The 21,746-nt window shown below is 40.5% G+C and overlaps 1 protein-coding gene across 3 annotated transcripts in view; it reads right to left on the bottom strand.

The window, feature by feature from the left end:
- Positions 1-21,746, bottom strand: part of specc1 (sperm antigen with calponin homology and coiled-coil domains 1) — an 87,519-nt gene that overhangs the window by 1,136 nt on the left and 64,637 nt on the right. For all 3 annotated transcript variants that reach the window (XM_011483765.3, XM_011483763.3, XM_011483766.2), the window contains 2 exons: positions 8,306-8,422; positions 4,353-4,412 (listed from right to left, as the gene is read on the bottom strand). In XM_011483765.3, the coding sequence (XP_011482067.1) occupies positions 4,353-4,412; positions 8,306-8,422 (177 nt within the window). The remainder of the gene's footprint in view (positions 1-4,352; positions 4,413-8,305; positions 8,423-21,746) is intronic.

Raw genomic sequence — 21,746 nt, 5'->3', positions numbered from 1 at the left:
CTGTCCGTTAGGATTAACTTCCCCCTTGGGATTAATAAAGTTTTTTTTTGTCTGAATATATACAATCTCTCTCCCACCTCTGGTGAATTCTGTGATTATATTAGTTGTTTTTTTCCCCCCTGTTCAGAGTTTGTGGGCCGCAGCAGAAGTCTGACGGCCTCTGCAGGACAGATGAAGCTCATTTTGGTTTCAACACTTTGTGTGTTTTAGACTGGAGAGTGGGCATGGACACATGGGAGAGGTCTTTATTGATGCACACAATATCCTGTCCTGTTTTATTTCTTATCATTTTCCACTGGAGGATCAAATCTATTGGATCTCATGTCCAAACTGAATAATCTGGGATGAATGTGGTTTGTCTGGCCAAAAACTCATTACTTCAGAGAGGGGAGACAGCCATTCAAGCTTTTAGGGTAAAGAGCTGTGGGGCAGATAAGGCCAAACGACAGACCACCTGCTTTGCCAAAAGAGCCAGAAATCAAAGAAAAACAATAACTGGAAGAAGCAGAAGTCTGTCCACGATCGTTCTTTCCAAAGATCGCTGCGTCATTTCCTGGGGGAGTTGGTGAAAAAAATGCAGAAAAATCAGGACAAACGCCTTTTTCTTTTTTCTCAGGCCGCTGGAAAGGTTTACATTTCTGGAAAACAATGACCTGAACAAACACAGGAGGGACTGCAGGAAGGCTCGGTGGAAGCAGAGCAGTGCTCCAGCCGCACTGAGCAAGAGCTCGGCTGAATCTTTCTGCAGGGAGCTGAAAACAGCACCCGTGAAGTCTGTGGTGCAGCGGTCGACCCTTGATCGTAATATTGCAGGTTCGATTCCCGCCTTGCACACCCATGTGTCGAAGTGTCCTTGGGCAAGACACTGAACCCCACCTTGCCTCTGGTGGTAGGTTGATGCCAGTGTTTGGCAGCGGAGGCACAATCATTGTGTGAATGTTTGACTGGGTGAATGGGTCTGTGACTGTAAAGTGCTTTGGGCCTTGTAGGTAGAAAAGCGCTACATAAGTATACGCCATTTACCAAATACGCCGAGCGTGAATGGAAAAGAAATCCAAAGGAAAGCGTGCCAAAGCTCCTAAAGCTGCTTTTTTTTAATAAAAACAATCTTCGAAACCTGATGACTAAGACCTGATTCAGCATTCTTCAGCTTTGTGTGGTCATCTTTGGGAAATCTGTTCACTGCTGTGGATTCGTCACACCTCACACATAAGTCCCCCCACAGCTACTGCTGGCTCAGACCCCCACAGAAACTTCACTCCCAAGAAGCAGAAATGCATTCTGGGATGCGTCGAAACTTCTTATTAAGATAACAAAGGAAAAAAGTTTGTCAGCAAAGACCCAAGAGGGTGGGCTGCAGCCGGGTCAGAGCGGGATTCTGTTTAGTTTTTATAGCCACAGACATGGGAACAGTGAAACCACACGCACATGATGGATGGAGGAAAAATAGGAGAACAAATGTTAACTCTAATCTCTTCTGGTAACTTCTTTCGTTTATCAATGAAATCAGGCAGATGTGGCAGATGTGGTGTTTCTTCCAACCTTCAGTTCAGTCACAGCAGAGCGGTAATGAGCAGATGCATCAGAAACAGATGCAGGGAGATCAGAATTCTGTGTATATATCAACCAGACGAGCAGATCTGGAAACTTTTATTCCCACACAGATTTTTCCAGTGAATGCAGCGTTTGCCGGTGCAAAAGCACAAATGTCAGTGAGCTGAAGCGATGTGATGGGATTTTAAGCTGGTCCAACAGTTGCAGGAGCTGTTTGAGAAAAAGACTTTAAAGTTCCACTCTGATCATATTGTGATGATCAGAGTGGAACTCTAAAGTCACAAGATGATCAGAGCACTGGGAAGCATCCTAACCGTTCCCAGTTCTCCTTAAACCGAGAGGTTTGAGGAAAAACTTTTTGTCTGGACAAACCAGACAAAGTTTTTAAAGACAATTTTGGCGGGGAGGTTCATTTTACTCCAGTTTAGCACAAAGTTTAATTAACAAGTAGATGAAAAAGTGGAAATTTCACATTACGAAACGAAAAACATAGATTTTGAGCAGCAACATCCAATAAAGCCGTTTTGGAGATTACACCTCCAAATCCAACTCTTCAATGCGTTCCACCTCCAGATCTTTGGCCCGAGGAATCCATTTTTCAGAGAGGCTAAAGACTTCCACAAAAAGAGGATAACATTCTCTTTGTTGGACAAAGCAGAGATCTGTTTGGTGACTAGGAGACACCGCAAATGTTAGAGAAGTGAAAGAAAACTGCAGCTATCCAAAGATCAGGAGGAGGAAGGTAAATTGGCCATGACTTAGTTGAGCAGTTAGTAGATAAAGTCTGTAATTATGTGATTCACTTGTTGATACAGAAACTGAAATTTTAAGTTTTCCTCTTTTTTCTGTTGTGTTCAATGTAAAAGACAGTTTTAAAGATAACAATCTGGGCCGATTTGGTTTTTCTAATCTATTGTTCTAAAAATTCAACATGTATCTAATCTCTAAATTAAACTTTATCAGAAGAACATTGTAAGAAAAACTGTTTTTCTCTGTGTGTAATAGAAATATGTGTAATGGAAACACAGCTGATGTGATTATCCCTTGTGCTATCCTATGGGGTCCAGATGACCCGATCCTTACATTGACGTGTTCTCCCTACTATGACAAAGGATGGATAAAGGTGAAGATGATTTCATGTAATTCACAGACACCAGTGAAGATCAAGAATCATTGAAGAAAAAAAGTTCAGCGAACTGTCTTGTAGGGTCTAAATGACCCAACTCCCAATGTTAAAGTGCCTAGGATAGCACAAGGGTTCAGCCTGATACTTTGATGCAGTAATAGTCATGATGAAAAAGAGGATTAACCTGCATTATTCCTCATATCCTGCAGGGGGCAGTCCTTTTAATTGTTATGTTAAGACTATGAAAAAACTAATAAACTTAAACTCCCCCCCCCCTAGTAAGTTAAGTTTAAAGGTTCAGTTTTAGTTAGTTATTCCTTCTAATATCAACACATCATTACCAGTCAGGAAACAAAGCAGAAAAGGCTGGGATTTCAAAGTTTAAATGCACCCAATCTAACCTAAATCCGTATTAAAAAATAACTAACTGCATGATAAAGGCATTGAGGTCAATCAAAGTGGTAAAAATAGAATATAACTTTTTCTAAAGGGCACTTTCACAAACAGCTGATTGTTCCACACAACAGTTCATTTTCTCTGATAGTCTGCTTCACTTAGCAGGCGAGGAATCTGACCTGAACATCAACCAAACACGTGAACATTAGTTCCCCAGAGAACGAGGGTCTGGGTTGATCTGCAGGTAAGTCCTGGTGCACGAAGACACACAACTCTCCAAAGACTACAGTCAAACATGGAGTGACTCCATTAAATTAGTGTGTAGGTTGTGTAGTAGAACAGCAGTCCATTGGGCGAATACAAACTATAGAGCAAATAACAAAAAACTTGACAAATTTGTTGTGAGAAACTGTGCGCTACGAAGGTAAGTGTTAAAGAAGGTTTTCTTTTCATTCTTTCTTTCTTATTTCTGGACAGATCTTGTTTTATGCGATATTGCCCCCAAATGAGCAACTGATTAAACTAAATGACTTAATGCACCAGACTGACCATAAGTTTGTAAAGTGAACATGGAGGAGAAATTAATAATTGTAGTTTGTGGCCAGCTGGAATTCTATGAAACCAAGTCTCTTACATATCGGAATAGAGCTGTAAAAGAAAGAGCCTGGAGCAAGATTCATGAGATTTGCACTGCTTTGTCGTTTCACACCAAGCCTCTTCCAACTGTAGGTGGTTGACATGTGCTAGTAATCAGTAGAAAAAGAAGAAGAAGCCCTTCCCTGCTTGCCCGATGTGAACACCATGGACTAAATTAGTTTTCAAGAATGTGTTTTTAGCGCGTTCTTGGACATGTATGACATGACGCACATTAAGACATGCAGATTTTGATCGGATCAGGATTTTTTTATTGATAAATTTTATTCCCTTTATTTTAGATCTGGCTCCATAAATTCAGATTTCTGCTGAAGTGACCTCAGTCTAAATACTGGGCTTCACTTCACAAATAAACCGTCTGAATGTTTTTCCAGATGCAGTTGAAGATTTTGTGAAAGTCATCATTGAAGACTGATTACATTTCTGAGATTCAGACTGTCAGAAGAAATTGTACAGATTCAAAGCATAGTTTTTGGAGGAGTCAAAGGCTTCTCTGTGTTATTTGTGTGTGTGTGTGTGTGTGTGTGTGTGTGTGTGTGTGTGTGTGTGTGTGTGTGTGTGTGTGTGTGTGTGTGTGTGTGTGTGTGTGTGTGAGCGTGCAGTCCGCTGCAGCTCGGCTCACCAGGGAGGGTTTGATGCCAACACTCTCAGCGGCCTGGAAAGCCAGGGTCAGATTCCGGACCTAAACAAAACAAACAGGAGCTGTTAGGTGAAGGTGGAAGCCCCTGAACCCTTCCATCTGCAGATCAGCTGCACACACCAACAAAATCCCAACAAGAAATCCTCCTCAGGCTTTCGGAGAGCGTCTCCCAGACGTTTTGGTCATTGTACTGAACCAACGCTCTAATGTAAACCTTGAGTTTCTGTCTATGATCCAGGGTGGAAAGGGGGGGGGGGGGGGGGGGGCAGAGAGATAATTGGAAGGACAGATTACACTGTGAGGACGCCCAGTGTTTGGGCCTCAGGAAAAGTCACTCAGCAAGAGTTATTAAAGCCAACACGCGTCTATTGAATTATTCAGAGAGAAGGGCTGTGCAGCGTCTCCATCACCACCGCACGGCCCGCCGCACGCACCAGCCCATGATCTCCTTCATCACGTAGAATGTGTCAGGCCTGTTCTGAGGTGTTTATGTGTTGTTTGTGAAGCTGGAGTTGCACCACACACATGCACATCTACATTACTGAGCTGCCATCAGCGGCCGACATGCTTCACGACGGCTGCAAATGCTCCAAGGCCGCGCTCATGACTCTGCTTCATGCTGCATTTTAATACAGCAAACATATAAAGAGTACATGCAGTTTGTAATGGCTTCACAGCCATAAAAAGGTCTCATTTCCCTCTTGGAAACATGGATGATGGTTTCAATGGTAGTGGCAAGTGCACATTAGGCGCCAATGATCCAGTGTTTCCGGAGCTGCAGCTGTGGAAGAGGATGACAAGAGCCTGAACATCATCCACTCCACTCTTCTTCCCTGTGAAAAGCTACATCTGGAGTATCATTCTGAAAATCTGAGTTCAGAGCCAATTGGGTTTCTCAGAAAAGCCTCTAATCAGAGAGCATGTAGCACACAGTACCCTAAAGATGAGGTTTCACAGTGATGCTGATGCAGAGCGACAGGAAACCAAGGAACTTGTCTTATAAAAGCCTGAGCTGGTAATGCCTGCAGGAACCATCATTTTATTTGAAGGTGTCAGTGATTACCTCCTCATGTTCAGCACACATAAAAAAAGGATTTTAGCAGCGGAAAAAACAAACTAGCTGACGCTCCTGACCGGAATCCTAGACTCCACAACCCCTTAAGAAAATGCAGTTTAGGCTTGCATTTGTAATCCGGACACATTTTTATTTGGGAAATCCATTCATGGCTAATAAAGTCCATTCAATTTTGTTTTTAGGGTTTTTCTTTGTAGTTTTGCAACGGTAAATCTATGGAGTCAAATTTGGATCAGGAGTGAACTGAAAACCAGAAGTTCAAGTTTACACTCAGTTATTTTTTAGGTTAAATCAGTTTTGGAGTTTCTTCTTCTTATTATTTTTTCTTTCAAAATTCACAATCTGGTTTTTCATTCACTTCAAACTTTTCCTGATTTGACGCCATTTCAATTAAACTTCATTTTTCTTTGGTTTAGAACTTTTGCTAAATAAAAAACTCAAAGCCAAGAAAATGTTGATTTTGGGAAATCAATGTAAAAAAAAAAGTATGGAGTCAAATCGATTGGAATCATGAAATCAAGTTAATCAATATGAAACATTTTTACCACCATGTCAGCCTTAACACAAAATATAGTTGTGAAGAAATTTAAATTTAAGTAGTGTTTTCTTGGGACTTTCTAAAAAAAAACCCCAGAAATTCAAAGCTTTATTGAGGATTTTGAATGCTGCTGAGAAAAAACTGAAATGGTAAGCTTGAAAATGCTGTATGTATGACATGAAAACAAGTTTTACTTTGTAGCATTTTATTACTAGTTTCATAAGAAACTTTTGTTTTTATTAGATTTGACAAAGTAATAGTGGTACACAATGGTATGGTCTTTATTTTATTTGCATATTAAACAATGATTTCAGGCAATAAATGTTATACTGTTGGAGATCAATTTTGCCAGTGAAACCAAATTTGAAAAAGATCTGATTGCGATCAAAGATTTACGTAGATTTAATTAACTGAGTGCATTCTCTACAGGAGACTAGACATGGAGGAAATTTATTGACAAAGTCAAAAGCCAATCAAGAAGCAGAACAAACAAAACAAATGGAAAAAAGAAATTGCACCAAAAAATAAATAAAAAGCAAAACAGGGAGACCATAACAGATGAACTGCGATATGGCAAAGGAACACTGTAATCTGAAGTTGTCCTGTTGACCAGACTCTATTCACGCATGGAGCATTGACTGAATAAGATAACTGGACAAAGGGACCCCTCCCCCTTACGTTCCAAACAGGAAGTAACCGTTGGCTCCAAAAAGCCAAAATCCCACAGACCACTACAGAGAAATAAACAACTGTTAATCACTCATTGTGCTTAAACATTCTTGCTGTGATACCTTTCCTAACATGTTCTTGTTCTTGTTTTTCAGGATATGTTTTCTTTATGGCAAGTTATTCAAGTTATAAACTGACCAATCAGATGCCTCAGTGAAAGCATGTGGTGCCCGCTGGCCCCCACCTCGAACGATTGACAGATTCTCCTGAGCCGCTTACAGTGGAAGGAGGGTGGACTTTGAACAAGCCCACCCCTGATTGGCGACAGAAAGTAGTTGTCACAGAAATGTTGTCTCAAATCATTTCGGACCATTCGCTGTTGTCTGGCTCCAACATGGTGACGTCTATATTGTGGAAAAATGGCAAAAGAATTGGCTTCATTTTGCTGGAGCTGGAAGTAAGGCATTTTCTATGGGTGACATCACACTCACTCAGTCCAGTTCTGCTATACAGTCAATGGCATGAAAACCTGGAAATCTCTTTTGCAGGAGCCAAAACCCACCAACTCAGCTCTGCTGCTCTTCCCATTAAAGGATTTTTCCAGACAAATGTGACAAAATAAAAATATTTCGAAATGCTGTTACAAAACAGAGAAAATCTAAAAGTTTTCTTACATTTTGAGTCTTTAGCTTAATAAATAAAACAAAAGATGTTTTAAATCAGATTTTACTTGTTTTTTTTTTAGAGTTTTCTAAAAAAAAACAAAAAAACATTTGTTGTACTTTTACTCTTATCGGCGAAATCCTTTTTCTGAGGATATAAGGAGAAAGTCCGGATACCCCATTGAATGTGTGTACTATTGATGAGGACATTGATTTTCCATTGAGTGTGCTGAATTATGTCCTTAATTACTTGCTAATAAATTTTCAGCAAGTAATTTTTGAGTAGATCAGCTTAGATACATAAAAACATAAACATTGTCATCTTAAAAAATTAACTGCAAAACACTTTTATTTTTGCTTAGGTAGATCAGAAATGAAAAGCCACTGATTGGGCTACAGTTTTTTGGTTTTAAGCTTTAATTTACTTAGTACGGTAATACGCCAAAAATTCTTACCCGATGGCAGATTTTCTTTAAATAAGCAAGAAACAAAAATCTGCCAATGGGGTAAGAAAAATTGTCTTACCAAGAATTCCCATTTTCAAAAAATAAATGCAGTCACTAATTTTCTTGCAAGACAGAAAAAAGTCTTTTTACTTTTTAAAACTTTTACATAAACAACAGTACTATACTAAAATTATTTTTGCAATGGTTATTATACATAGGATGACATTTTTATTACATCTGATAAAAATTGAAATAACGCTGTTGTAACTTTCGACTGCTCTACCTGCTCATTTGTTTTAAATTGCCTTAGGAACAAAACCAAAGTTTTTCCCTCAGAAGTAAATCAGATTTTATGCTGTCCTTTGATAACAAGTTTTAGCCCCCTGACTACTCCTAGCCTGTTAGGCATCATTTTTCTGGGCCTGATGTCATCTGTAGACGAATCCAGTCTAACACAGAGAATTTTCAGAATTCTTCTTTTGTTTTTTAGAGAGATGTTCTTCACAGCATGACTTTGTGTCTTAAGTCTTCCTGTACTGTTCTACCTTATCTTGACTGATGAGTTCCTGGTAAGGGATGTGGGCAGGCAGATACGTGTGCAGCAGGGCGCAGAAAGCCAGGCCGTCGCTCCAGCTGCTGCTGAAGTTGGTCACATCGATGTTCTGGGAAACAGATGGACCCAAAGTTAAAAGTCCGGCCCGAAAAGTCACCAAATATTATATAACATATGCAGGCTGCTTTGTGACATCAACCGGTCAAGACAAAAAAACAAACAAACAAACAGGAATTAAGTCACAGAAATCTCCACCTGGCCCATGCATGCCTGGTGGAGTTTCCATTAGCAGATGTAAAGAAGATTCCTTCCCTAGAGTCCTGTGATACCTTCAATGATCTCGCCTGTGAGCGCAGAACATGAACAGCAGCACGTCCAGATTTTGTGTGTTTGTGTTTGTGGTGATTTGCAGAGAACTGTCACCTCGCTCAGCGCGTACACAGTGTATTTTGGGTCTAAAACAGTCGAGGAGTTTGGAGGAAAGACTTCCCGTGGGCCATTGTTTGGAGGTCGCACACTCCCCGTAGCACAGATAAGTTATTTACGGGGTCTTCCTGTTTCATCCCTCTCATGAGCTTTGGGAACCGGTGTGGAAAAGGCGGCGAGGATCTCCTCCTTACATTCCAGAAACGGCTTCACCTGCAGTGATTTGAGCTTTCTTTGTTTGCACTAAACAAAGTGCAGCTTAGGATGACAGAAGAATGCAGCAACAGTTTCTCCATCAAACTAAAAGAATTGTCGCCATAACTCATGAGGGGGTACAAAGAAGAAAAAAGCTGCAGATTTGCATTAAATGCTATTTTATTTTAACTCTTAAAGTTGTAATGGTTGCCACCACAAATCAGTTTCAACCATGACCTGAAACTTAAAAACATGGACAAGCACCACCGGCAATACCAACGTCATCAAACATCACATCATGACAACAGATGAGCTTCCTGTGCGGGCCTACTGTCTCCATAAAAAAATATATCAACATCAGCGATCATCAACATCTCAACAAGATGCTAACCAATGGCGTCATTGAACTATCATCATCGGCATGGGCTTCTCCAGTGGTCTTGGTCCTGAAGAAGTGCGTTCTGCGTGGACTACATGGGGCTCAATGTAGTTATTCAAGTATTTATTATAAATATTAGTGTGCAGATTGACTTAATATTTCATGCCCCTCCCGTAGACGTGTGTTGTGACGTTCGTCTCACTGAGTGGTGTGCGAATTGTTACAAAGTCCCACTTCAATCATCCTTTGATGCATTTTCAAAGTGTTTCCAGTGGTCTTTTAATTATGATTATGATGTTTTTAGGTAAAGTCAATAAACCTGGCCTTTTCTAGGACATAGTTTGTGCAAAGCTGCAGTAGTTTATAAGAAATTCAGCTCTGAGTTGTGAGCGAGACTTTTGGCGCAGAGTGAGCTTGCCCTCCTTTAGTTTACATTTCTTCCTGCTAGCTTACAGCCCCTCACAACCCCACCCGAGCATTGCCAGTGCAAACAAATTGGTGAGAAATATTGGAGCTTTCCAGCCGTACAGTTTAGATCCAGATTCCAATTCAGACGAGGAAAACAAAGACGTAAATGAATCTATTTGTCTGCAAGTGGATGCATCAGAATGGAGCACAGTAGAGATTTGAAATAACTACAAGCTTTTTCTGACGGCATTTTTACGTCTGCTTCTAATTCACCACGATTCGAATAAAGAAATACTCAGTTTTTATCCTAATTTTCTTGATTTGTCCTCCATCATGGAAAAAATGCCACAAGTGCAGGTTAAAAACACCAAAAGCATGATTTCCACTGGAGTAGAACTTTCATCCAAACTTTCCACACAACATGTAAAAGTGTGGTTCTCTTTTTTTGTTGCCTCATCACATGCTTTTTAAATGTGTGCTAAGGTTGCACTGGTCGCTGTGTGCATCTGTACACACACGTACTCCTTTGTGTTTGTTTACTGTTGCTCCGAGCAAGTGGTCTTCAGCCCGGCCCTGAGGACAGGAGCGCTGCGGATTTTCATTCTGCAAATCGAATCAGTGACTGATCCATAAACGTGACGCCAAGTGAATGCAATTTACTGCCTGATAGGACAGAAAAACAGCACAACTGTGAGACCCGAGGACAAAAATTTAGAATCACTCAGTCACTGCAGTAATGAATATCCTCTGAGCTGCGGTGAATTGTTGACTCATGTGTCATCCCTGATTGCTTTCATCTGTCTGGAGGCTTGTTACTGAAAACACTGTCACAAAATGAGAATCACTCAAAGAAAATGAAACGCTTTTGACAATTTCTTTGTAAGTGAATTTCGTCAAAATGTTTACGTTATTTTAAAAAATCCTATATACTATTTTAGACTTAGAAGAAAATAAGTAGACTTTTGTTTTACATACAATCTTATTTAGAACCATTTCTTTTTCTGATTTATTCATTATTAAACATAAATTAGGCAACAAAAAGTTAAATAAATGCATTTTGGGGAGAAGGATTGCAAAAGTATACGGGTGAGCATCAGCTTAAAAGATAATACCAGCGGACTTTAGTGAGCAGATTTGACAGGAAACACGACAGAGAGCTGTCAGCTGAAACAAAGGGAGGCATTACTTTAAAGACTCTAATTCAACACCAAAAAGATACTGCTTGTTCCTGTGCAGCGGAGTCCCAAATCTGAGCAAGAAGAGAGTTCTGCTGAAATGAAAAACATGCAGAGATTCAATTTCCAACGCAGCCAAAAGGGTAAAAACAGCAGCGCGTGTCAGTGGAACTGATATGCTCAAATGCAGCTGGAGAGGAACAAAGCAAATCAAAGCGAGCTGAACAGAAGCCGCCGTGAACTGTGGGTAATTTAGATGAAAGTGATCCTCAATGATGAATCACAAATGTGCAACGGACAAGAAGATGATAGGAGTTTTTTTGCAGGCTCAATTTCACAGAGAGATGAGCAACATTTCTGCAACTACTGATGATATGAAATCGATGTCATTTAAAATCAGAACACAGTCTTTGAACTTACAATAAATGACGAGAATGATGGACAGTTTTCTCCCTTATCAACCAAAACAATGTCTCGTTTTCTGAGACAATCACACATCTTGTTGTATGGAAAGACAAACTTTTCTTAAAAAAATATAGAAAGAGATTCTTTCAGAATTTATTTGGAAAAGCTGTACCCAGGTACAGTAGTCTAACTGTACATGAAAACCTTTTACCATCATTTTGCTGACATCTCACACAAATCTAATATGACAAAACTTAACTAAAACTAAATACCTAAAATGAAAAAAAGAAAAAAACATTGGGAACCACAACATGTGCACACCCCTGGTTTAGCCAATTAGAACCTGGAATCAGCCGTTCAACCCAATCAGCAGTGGGTTTAGGATAAACAAACAAGATGATTCTGCCTCAGAAGAATCTATGTTAGACTTTTAATGAATGCTGCTGAAATTGTTCATAACCTAACACACATAAGAAATGGATGAAAAAGTCAAATGTTTTGGAATGTGACAATGCACTGTGCCTGGAATGGTTGCTGTACAATCACAGAAGCATTTCAGGAATTTGTGGAGACCAAACTGCAACGCTCAGCTCAGAAGAACAGAAAGCCTGTTCTTGTTTATTTCCCATGTTCATTTTTGAAATGATAAAGTGAAGCATAAACTTTTTCTCTTTAACTTTAAACGGCAGATTTATCCTGTGCTGTATGAACAGGCAGACCTGTGGCGTCACGTCAGCAAACATTCTTTACAAAACCAGCCCCCCCCGCTCACCGCTGGCTCAGCAACACTCCGACCGGGGTGATGTGTTTGTGGACAGACGCACACATATAGACACACACACAGTAGCACAGACGGTTACGTAAAAAGCTGATAGGTCATGACAGAACGGTCATTTTTGTCTGTTCATGAGCAAACGTGTTGGGAGGCTCTGAGGGGGGCATATCCTAACCGGAGAGCCTGCACTGATACGTGTGTTCAGATGCATTGTGGGAGGGCTTGAGAGGAAGAGGAGTTACAGACAGAGGGAGAGGAATGAATACTAAAACAGCAGAGGACAACGGCAGCTCGGGGAGCCGGCTCAGAAAAGCAAACACAGCATCAAGCGGCAGGAAGCGTCTCGCCTGGAACAAAGCGCAGGGCTGCCGCTTTTGGGGCTCAGAGGACGATGTGCAGGCTGTAAAGGGGGGGGGGGGGGGGGGGGGGGGGTGGACAGAGTTAGGGCAGAGCAGCAAAAAAACTGTTCTGGTCAGCAGCAATGCATACAAGATACATGTGACCTGCTCCCAAAAAGGTCAATGCTGTAACTCAAAATTTAACTGTGTGAACTCTGGAAAATGAAACTTTTAGAACATCTTCAAAAATCAAAGAAAGGATTACAAATCGTGTAGGATATGATGTTCTAATTAGAGGGAGGTGGTTGAAATGAAAATAAAATGTTTTTCTTTTGAATCTTCTGTTTAGCATATTACTATCATATTACAGCATGTTATATGAAAATCTTTTTTTTTCCTTTTAGAAACTGCATCTTGTTACATCTTCAAAGACCCACTCCAATGAAAATCGTCATCCTGGTGTTTTTTAACATGTTTTTGTGGCATTTTTCTCAGGATGAAGGACATTTAAAGAGAAAACAAAATTAAACTTAAAATGGCATTCCTAGGAGGACTCTTGGTCTCCCTCCTCCTGGGCGGAGGCGGGCGGCCCCCTTTCTCCTGGACCTCCAGCGGGGTGGGTTGGTGGCTGCCGCTGCTGTTTCTGCAGTGTGGGGGTGACGCGCACCCTCCCTTTTTTAAAATTTCACTATCCACCTCGGTAAAACACAGACACTCACCTGAGCACAAGTGTCAGCTCACGTTTGCAGAAATAGTGTGTGTGACAGAATGAAACGCCTTACATGAAGCTGTTTGTATGCATGAAGATGTGTGAGTGAGCTGCAGTTTTATTGTGTACATGTTGACATGTCTGTGCGAAGATTTTTGGAGCCAACAGGTATAATTTATTTTGAGTGTGTGTGTGTGAACAGCCCCCCCTCCCCTTTTGACTATCATCTACACCTGACAGTAATGATGATAAACTTTCAACATGTTGCTAAGTGATTCTACCCCTCCCTCTACCTTCTGTAATCATCCTCCGACTTCCTTAACCCCCTTTTCTCCCCTTTCTTTGGTACCCTTACCCCCCCCCCCCCCCCCCCCCCCTCCATCTCTTACATTCCACTTTCTTCTTCTCTCTTCTCTTTTCCATCCGGTTCAACAAGAAATGTGTACAACAATCAATATAACTAAGATTTAGCCTAAGTACAAAAGGGGTTTATAAAAATACAAACCAATAGGGCCTATTGTAACAGTATAATCTGTCCAACACAACAGGCATTCAGCTCCAATCTGTTTGCTCAACTGTTGGACAGGACAAGATAAAAGAAAAAAAAACCTTAAAATGGCATTTCTGAGTTTTTTTTTCTTCAATACTGTTGAAAAAAACTTGCAGCAGTGACGTAGGAGCTACAGTTGGGAAGCCTCAAGCTCCTTGCTGTGCTCCGTTCTGATACATCCACATAAAGACGACTAGATCCATATTCATCTTTGTTTTCCTCATCCGGACTGCCACCTGTCTCCAAACCATGCGGCCATTTTCGTTCCACCGATAATGTTGGATTGTGGTTGTATGTTGCCAGAAGAAACAAAAAAAAAGTTCCTGTTAAAGGGCATTTTAATGTACAGTTTTAAAGGCCAAATTAATAATACATATGCATCAATTTAGTTAACAACATTGGAGTGTATTGTATCAACACAAAGTTAGTTGAACCTTTTATGCATCGATTTGTGGATCATGTATGGAGATGCTTATCCAATCATGTGAAAGGGAAAGGTACTTAACCCTAAAAAAATATGTTTTCCCCAAAATGTTAAACTCTGTTTCAGAATAAGGTGTTTACCACTGCTATGGCTGCTTTTTTTTAAGTTCAACCCTGATAACAAGTCTGACAAACAAGGCTGTTAGGAACATTTAAGTCTTTTCTTTTTATTTCAAATTCGGTAGGATTTAAACAGCAGAAATGACCAATAAACACAATAAAAAACCCAAACAGTTACACAAAACCAACAAAAATGAATGCAAACGAGTTTAAAACTCTGTATTAAACTTGTCTACCAACATTTGCCAATCCAAAAAAAAGTTTCACGGAAATATTGCACAAAACCAGAAGAGATTCTAAAATAAAGGCGCTCAGCAGTTAAAAGATAACGGTAAAGCAAACAGACCAACTGCTTGTTACCTTTTACGGCAGCTAAATAACTCAAAACTTTAATGAGGTCTGCAGTTTCCCCCTCATTATCTCCCATTTACTGAGCGGACCTTTGCTGACCTTTAAAAACTCTGCAGCCTTTTAAAGTTTAGCAAAAAATCTGCCAAACGCTTTTCTTAAAATGTCACGGTTCTCCCCTTAATAAGGTGCAACTTCTTTTCCTTTTAATAATATACTTGAATACATTTACCTGCATGTCTTGGTCAAAAGACAACTTGGGAAAGAAGTATTGGTGGAACCTTCTGAAACATCTGCGACTCTCAGGACCTTATGAATGTTGAGAAGCTCTTATTGGCTGAGGTCTCAAACTCCAGGCTACTGGCTCCCACATCCCCCAAATTTATATAATATGACCTTTTTGGTTACTTATGTATTTGATTTTAATTTCACATTTAACCCCAACTTTGTTTCTTGTATAGTAATAAAAAACTGATTGCTCTGTTTTTAAAGGAAGTTTGTAGAAGAACAGGACAAACATCACACATCACACTCCTGGGACTCATCAGAAAAAGAGCCAGTTAGGGGTTGGGTTTTTTAGGAGATACACACTTTCTTTTAGCTTTGAAATACAAAAGGATTATTTGCACTAATATGGACCTTTGTATCATAAAGCATTTAAAATAAAAATACTTTCAGAAATGTCTGTTCATCTTGCACTACTGCTTGAGCATTGATGGAGCCTCCAGCTCATGCGAGAACCTTGCTTAATAGTTACTACGGTTACATGATTTCATGATTAGCTTCCTCAAAAAACTGACTTTGATAAGCAAGATTTTATTGTGTTAAAATAATCAACAAATATCAAGTCAAAAAATAACTTAAGAATTTAAAATTTTTCTTGTTGCCACAAAAAAGCAAAAATATTTCAAAGTTCAAAGTGTAATTGCTTTAAAAAATACTAATTTATTGTTTGTTAACATGGTAACGAACAAAGATTATGTTATTTTGGATTTTCTGAGAGGATTTTAATTGATGCAAAACTATTGCAAGGAGTTAAGAAGGAATTTATGTTTTGGTAAAAGAAACTTATTTTTATTTAGAGAAATGCCAGTTGCCTTGTTCACAGTAATTTGTGTAATTTCTTTACAAGGTATTTCGTCCATCCATCCATCCATCCATCCATCCATCCATCCATCCATCCATCCATCCATCCATCCATCCATCCATCCCCACTGTATCCCTTTTGGGGGCAATGGGTAGCTGGAGCCAACCCAGCTACTGTTGGGCAAAGACCCTGAACAGGTTGCCAGTCTATTTCAGGACCACACCACTAAACAATAACACTCACATACACACCTAGGGACAATTTAGAGATACCAGCTAATATGAAGCAAGTTTTTGGACTGTTGGAGGAAACAGAAGAGCATGGAGAAAACCCACCCACGCACGAGGAGAACATGGAAACTCTACACAAAGAGAACCCAGCTGTGATTTGAACCAGAGCCTTCTCGCTATGAGAATAGAGTCCTAACCATGACGCCCCTGGTATTTTGTACAATTAGTAAGTGCTTAAAGACCAACTACGATGAAAATTGTAGTTTCTTTCTGATGATGGAGCACATGTATGAAGAAAATGTAGCTTAAATGGCATTTCTGAGTATGTCTTGATTCAATTTAATGTTCATCAGGAGCAGATGAAAAGATGCTGTCGGAAATTGCTTTGTATGTCTGACACAAAAGTTATTACTCAGCACCATTGGTCCTGCCCACCACTCAGAGGTAAAATTCTGATGAACTCCTGCCGCTCTGCAGAAACTATTTATTTAGATTTTGGCTAAAACAGCATAATCCTACTAAGAAGACCACTGGGAACACTTGGAAAATGATCAATAGATGATCATTCTGCATTAAACCGTTCACTGAGCCTCCTCCAATGTGTGTTTGCATCCTTATATTTTTAATGAAATACCCCACATTTTTAAAACATTTTATAAACAGACATTTAGTTTCCTATTCCTTACATCACAGTCTGTTAATTAGAAAATACTGTTAGCTGCCACAGCCAAAAGGAGGATGACATTATTTAATAGTTGTAAATATGAATGTTGATGTTCCTTAAGTGTTCTACTCTATTTGCTGTGGTCAAAAGGAAGGAGGTGAACCAAGAAGCTCTACTCTGTGATTCAGCTAACAGGCTCACTGGTTCTCAGTTTGGTCTTGAGAGACCGTGGTGGAAATACTCAGAGTTTTAGAGAATACAAGCGTGTTTTAAAAATTGAATTTGAATGCTGCAGCTTTAGAAGTTGTATGTTTTTTAATCTCTTAGATTTTCTTTGTTCTTGTCTTCGTTATGCTTTGTGTGTGTGCTTTTTTGTGTTTATTCTGCTGTGAAAGTGTCTGACAAACTTCAAATTTCCCTCATTACTGGAACGATTAATGTCTGCTTTTTGAACTCCTGTCCTCCTCCCATCCTTGTCATCCGACCCCCATTCCCCTCTCTCCTGGGGGGTCCGTTCCTGCCCTTCTTCTGTGCTTGTTGTGGCTGAGTTTCCCAGATGAAGCCGGATAAGCTGTGTCCTTTCAGGCCCTGCTGAGCCTTTGCTCATTCTTCCCTTCTTGAGCAAACAAGGCTTATTTTTGTTGGGTTTCTATGGGTAATTGAGGAAAAAAACTAAATAAGAAGTATCTGGTCATGTCCTATAATGAGACTTTAAAATGCTCTATAAATACACAAATCATGGCTCAGTTGTTTTTACAGCTGAACAAATAATCAAAAAAGTTTCAGTTTATTTAAGGTTTTTTTTTAAATGCAGTCTTTATTTTAAAACCTGTGAATGTATTTGCATTTGCAAAGTGAGTATAAGGTGCGTGCTTGCATTTCACATTCATTAGTTGTCATGGAGATAAAGTTAATTAGTGTGTCTTTGAGAGTTCCCATTGCAGCAGATGTTTCCCGAAGCATAACAAATGTCAATTAAAAAAAAGGTGATAAAGCACCGGTAGGCTGGTCCACTTTTTTTTAAAGTCCCACTCCGATCATCGTTTGGTCTATTTTCAGCGTTCCCAGTGGCCTTTCAAATTTTGATTATGATGTTTTTAGCTAATATAAGAAAAACTGTGTTGTTTTCTGGAAAATAGTTTCTGCAGAGCTGCAGTAGTTTATTAGAAATTCACCTCTGAGTTGTGGGCGGGACTGTTGACGTGAAGTAAGCCTGCCCTGACACCCCATCATCCCTTTGTCCTGTTACCTTACAGACCCTAAAAATCTAACAAAGATGTGACAAAAATGGCGGCGAATGTTGGAGCTATCCAACCAGACAGTTTTGGGCCAGGTCAAGTCTTCTACAAGTGAATAGATCAGAATGCAGTGGCGCAGGGAGCCTGTAGCTTGTGGGTTATAATTTCTACGCAATAACTACAAACTTTCTTAAAAGGCCTTTTTCATCTGCTCCTCATTCACAATGATTTAAATAAAGAAATACTCAGGAATGCAATTTTTAGCTTTATTTTCTATATATATATGTCCTTTATTAGCAGAAAAATGCCCCCAAAACAGAATAAAACACAATATTCATGAGAGAGGTCCATTAAGTCCCAACAGTGTTTCTGTCCACCTACTGAGGAGAGGAGCTGGACCAGCAGACATGGACACATCCTTCCAAACTGGCTCCAAAATGACCAAAAACAACAATTCGATGAAACCAGACTTGGTTTTTGTATGTCTAAAGCAAAGCTAACATGCTCAGAATCCCTTGTGAATTTGATTCTCTGGTCAAAGACCCCTGTCAGTCCCCCCCAACCCCCCTCCAGGCCAGAGTCAATCAGAGCCTGCTTTTAAGGTCTTCACCGATCGATCTGTGCTTCACACAATCTGACAACTGCATTGACAGAGCCTGTCTGGGCTCAGATCCCACTTTCCCTAGAGATTTTCCCACAGGTCAGCCGTTCAGCTGCCAGAGCGTTTCTGAGGTATGAGGGCAGAATAATGCTTCACATGTAGCTTCGTCGTGGCTTTATGGAGGTTTCTCCCTGGCGAGGTGAGGGGGGGGGGGTGCCCATTGTACTCTCGTGTAGTGCTGTGCGCACTGTACTTTCCTCACACTGAACGATCCGTCACAGGATGAACAGTGACAGCATCCATAAACATTCTGAATCCACACGGCAACGCTTTCACTAAAACAGGATTTCAGAGCAGCAGAGTTTTTCTCCAACATGACAGACTGCAGAATCATGCTTCTGTGCAGCTGTATTTACTCTTCTAACCAGTAATTAGAATCACAATCAATCTTTGAACCATCCTTATGATTCTTTTATTGATCAGAGTAAAAGGATCTGGCAACCACAGGCCACGCCCCAGACTACTGCAAATGATCAAACAATCTCCCAGATTTATTACACCTGCACCAGGCTGCTCTTCTACTATAATGAAACCACTGTTTGCTGAGAAGATCTGCCAACGAAAGGATTTAAATATAGACTGTAATGAGGATGACTCTCTCATCTGCTTTGTCTTTGTCGCAAACAGTCCGTTTTCTGGCACTGAGCCGGCAGATGAACCTGACACAGGAGCTCGTTTTCAGAACGCCCCGCCTGGAGGCAGAGAGAGCACGGAGGCTGAACAGAGATGGTTAAGCTGGCTTTTCACTAAGTGACCGGTAATTATGCGACCGGAAGAAGCCACAGACTCACTTTCCTGACTTTCCAGTAAAAGCCTAATCACTGAATCACTGTTATTGTTTGTATGCTGTTAGTCAGAAGCAGAAAAAAGAGGGAAGATTTAAAGGCCCACTCTGACGAAACCACGTTTTTTGGTGTTTTTAACATTTTATTGTGGAATTTTTCTGATGATGGAGGACATGCTTTAGGAAAATTAAGCTTAAATTCTAAATATTTCTTTATTCAAATCGTTGTAAATTAGGAGCAGACGAAAAAAGGCCATTTGAAAAGGATTGCATTGGTAACGTAGAAAATTCACTGGTCGGGTCACAAGCTCCCTGCTCTGCTCCATTCTGATGCATCCACATCTAGTTGACTATCCATGTCTGTCTTTGTTTTCCTTATCTGAGCTGACATCCATCCATCATCTTCCGCTCTTCTGGGACCGGGTCACGGGGGCAGCAGTCTAACCAAAGATGTCCAGACTTCCCTCTCCCTGGCCACTTCGTCCAGCTCCTCTGTGGGGACCCCGAGGCGTTCCAACCGAGAGCGGTGGTCTCTTCAGCGTGTCCTGGGTCTTCCCCGGGATCTCTGCCCAGTGGGACATGCCAGGAACACCTCCCCAGGGAGGCGTCCAGGAGGCATGCGCACCAGATGCCTGAGCCCCCTCAACTGGTTCCTCTCGATGTGGAGGACAGAGCGGCTCTACTCCGAGCTCTCCGCGGGTGACCGAGCTTCTCACCCTATCTCTATGGGAGCTCCCAGCCACCCTGGAGGAAGCTCATTTCAGCCCCCTGTATTCGGGACCTTGTTCTTTCGGCCATAAGCCAGAGCTCATGATCATAGATGAGGATTGGAAGGAAGATCAACTTGTAAATTGAGAGCTTCGCTTACTTTGCGAAGCAGAAAGCAAGGAAGCTGACATCTGGCTCAAAACTGTACGGCTGGATAGCTCTAATATTGCATACCATTTTTGTTAAACCTGTAATGTTAGGTTAGTGGTCTGAGGGGCTGTAAGCTAGCGGGAGAGTGTGTAAACGGAGCGCTCTCAGTGACAGGAAGGGAAAGGGGGCAGGGTTGCTCCACACCAACAATCCCACACACAACTTAGAGGCAAATTTCTAATAAACTACTGCTGCTCTGCAGAAACTGTCAAAAAATGAACTGAGTGGGAAGTGCAGGTTTATGTAATATTGAAATTTGGCAGAAATTGAGCCACAGAAGCAAATAGTTTCTCTTTTAAATTACAAATGAAATGTTGCTGTCATCTGGAAGGAGGCAACTGTTGCTGTAAAATCTGTGTACAACTTTTGGAATTTAAAATCTCCTTTCAAAATATGTGAGCAGCCCTTAAGGACCCACTCCAATCGTCTTCTGTTCTGTTCCAAGTGTTCCTAGTGGTCTTTTAATTATGATTGTGCTGTTTTTAACCAAGATTTTAAAAAACCTGAGTGGTTTACTAGCACATAGTTTCTGCAGAGCAGCGATAGTTCATCAGAAATTTGACTGAATTGTGGGAAGGACTTTTGGCGCAGTGTAAGTCTGTCGCCACTCCCCATCATCCCTTTGTTTTCACTCTCTGCTGCTCTCTTGCAGCCCCTCACGACCCCAATCTAACAGTACAGATGCAACAAAAATGGCGAGCTATGTTGGAGCTATCCAGCCATACAGTTTAGATCCAGATTCCATCTCAGACAAGGAAAACAAAGACGTCCATGGGTCTATTTGTCTGACAGTGCATGCATCAGAATGGAGCGGAGCAGGGAGCTTATGACCTGCTCAGTGTAGCATCTACGTCAGCATATTTTCATCTGCTCCTGATTCACACGAATAAAGAAAAACATTCACTAGAACAGCTGCTGGACTTTTCCAAGCTAAATTATTGCATGTTTAGATTTCTGTTCCTGTCCAGTGCAGTGAGTAGAATGAGAGGCCCGTGACCTGTGGGTTAAGCTTTTTATTTATTTTGTTCTTCCTTCATTCCTTATTTTTACAGCCATCTAGTGAATTGTATCATCTATTTAAGGATGAGGGCAGATGGCACATTTTTTATTAGCTTATTTAGAGGGTAAAATGTGAAGTTTATCGGTTTGAACATTTGTTTTACTATGTTCTGCTGTGAAAAAAAATTACTCATGTACTTTATTTTTTTAAATTTAGGTTTGATTCTGTTTATCATAGAAGCCTAACATTTTCCCAGACAAAGGATTATAGCTGACAGTAACTTTCTCTCATTAGATGCAAACTGGAAGCTGTGCTTACATGTGCTTCTGCAGCTCTTACTGTAAATGCATTCATGCACATCTATACACGCTTAATCCCTATGGAAAGAAGAAAAATCTCCAGAAGAGGGGGGAAAAAAATCTCAGGAAGGAAATAGAAGCAATTCTTGGAAACATCAGCTGAAGTTTTTCTAACCTCGGTGAAATATCACAGATGTCCACAGTTACAAAAAAATGTTTGTGGACTTTCTAAAAGTTTTCAGATGTGGTGTATTTGTCCACTTTAAACCCAGATTTCCCACTTTTTAAGAGTTTTGTAGTA

This window comes from Oryzias latipes, chromosome 14 (assembly GCF_002234675.1).
Source record: "Oryzias latipes chromosome 14, ASM223467v1".
Classification (NCBI taxonomy): Eukaryota; Metazoa; Chordata; class Actinopteri; order Beloniformes; family Adrianichthyidae; genus Oryzias; species Oryzias latipes.
Note: the sequence above shows the minus strand (reverse complement) of the source record. Positions and strands in the feature narration are given on the sequence as shown.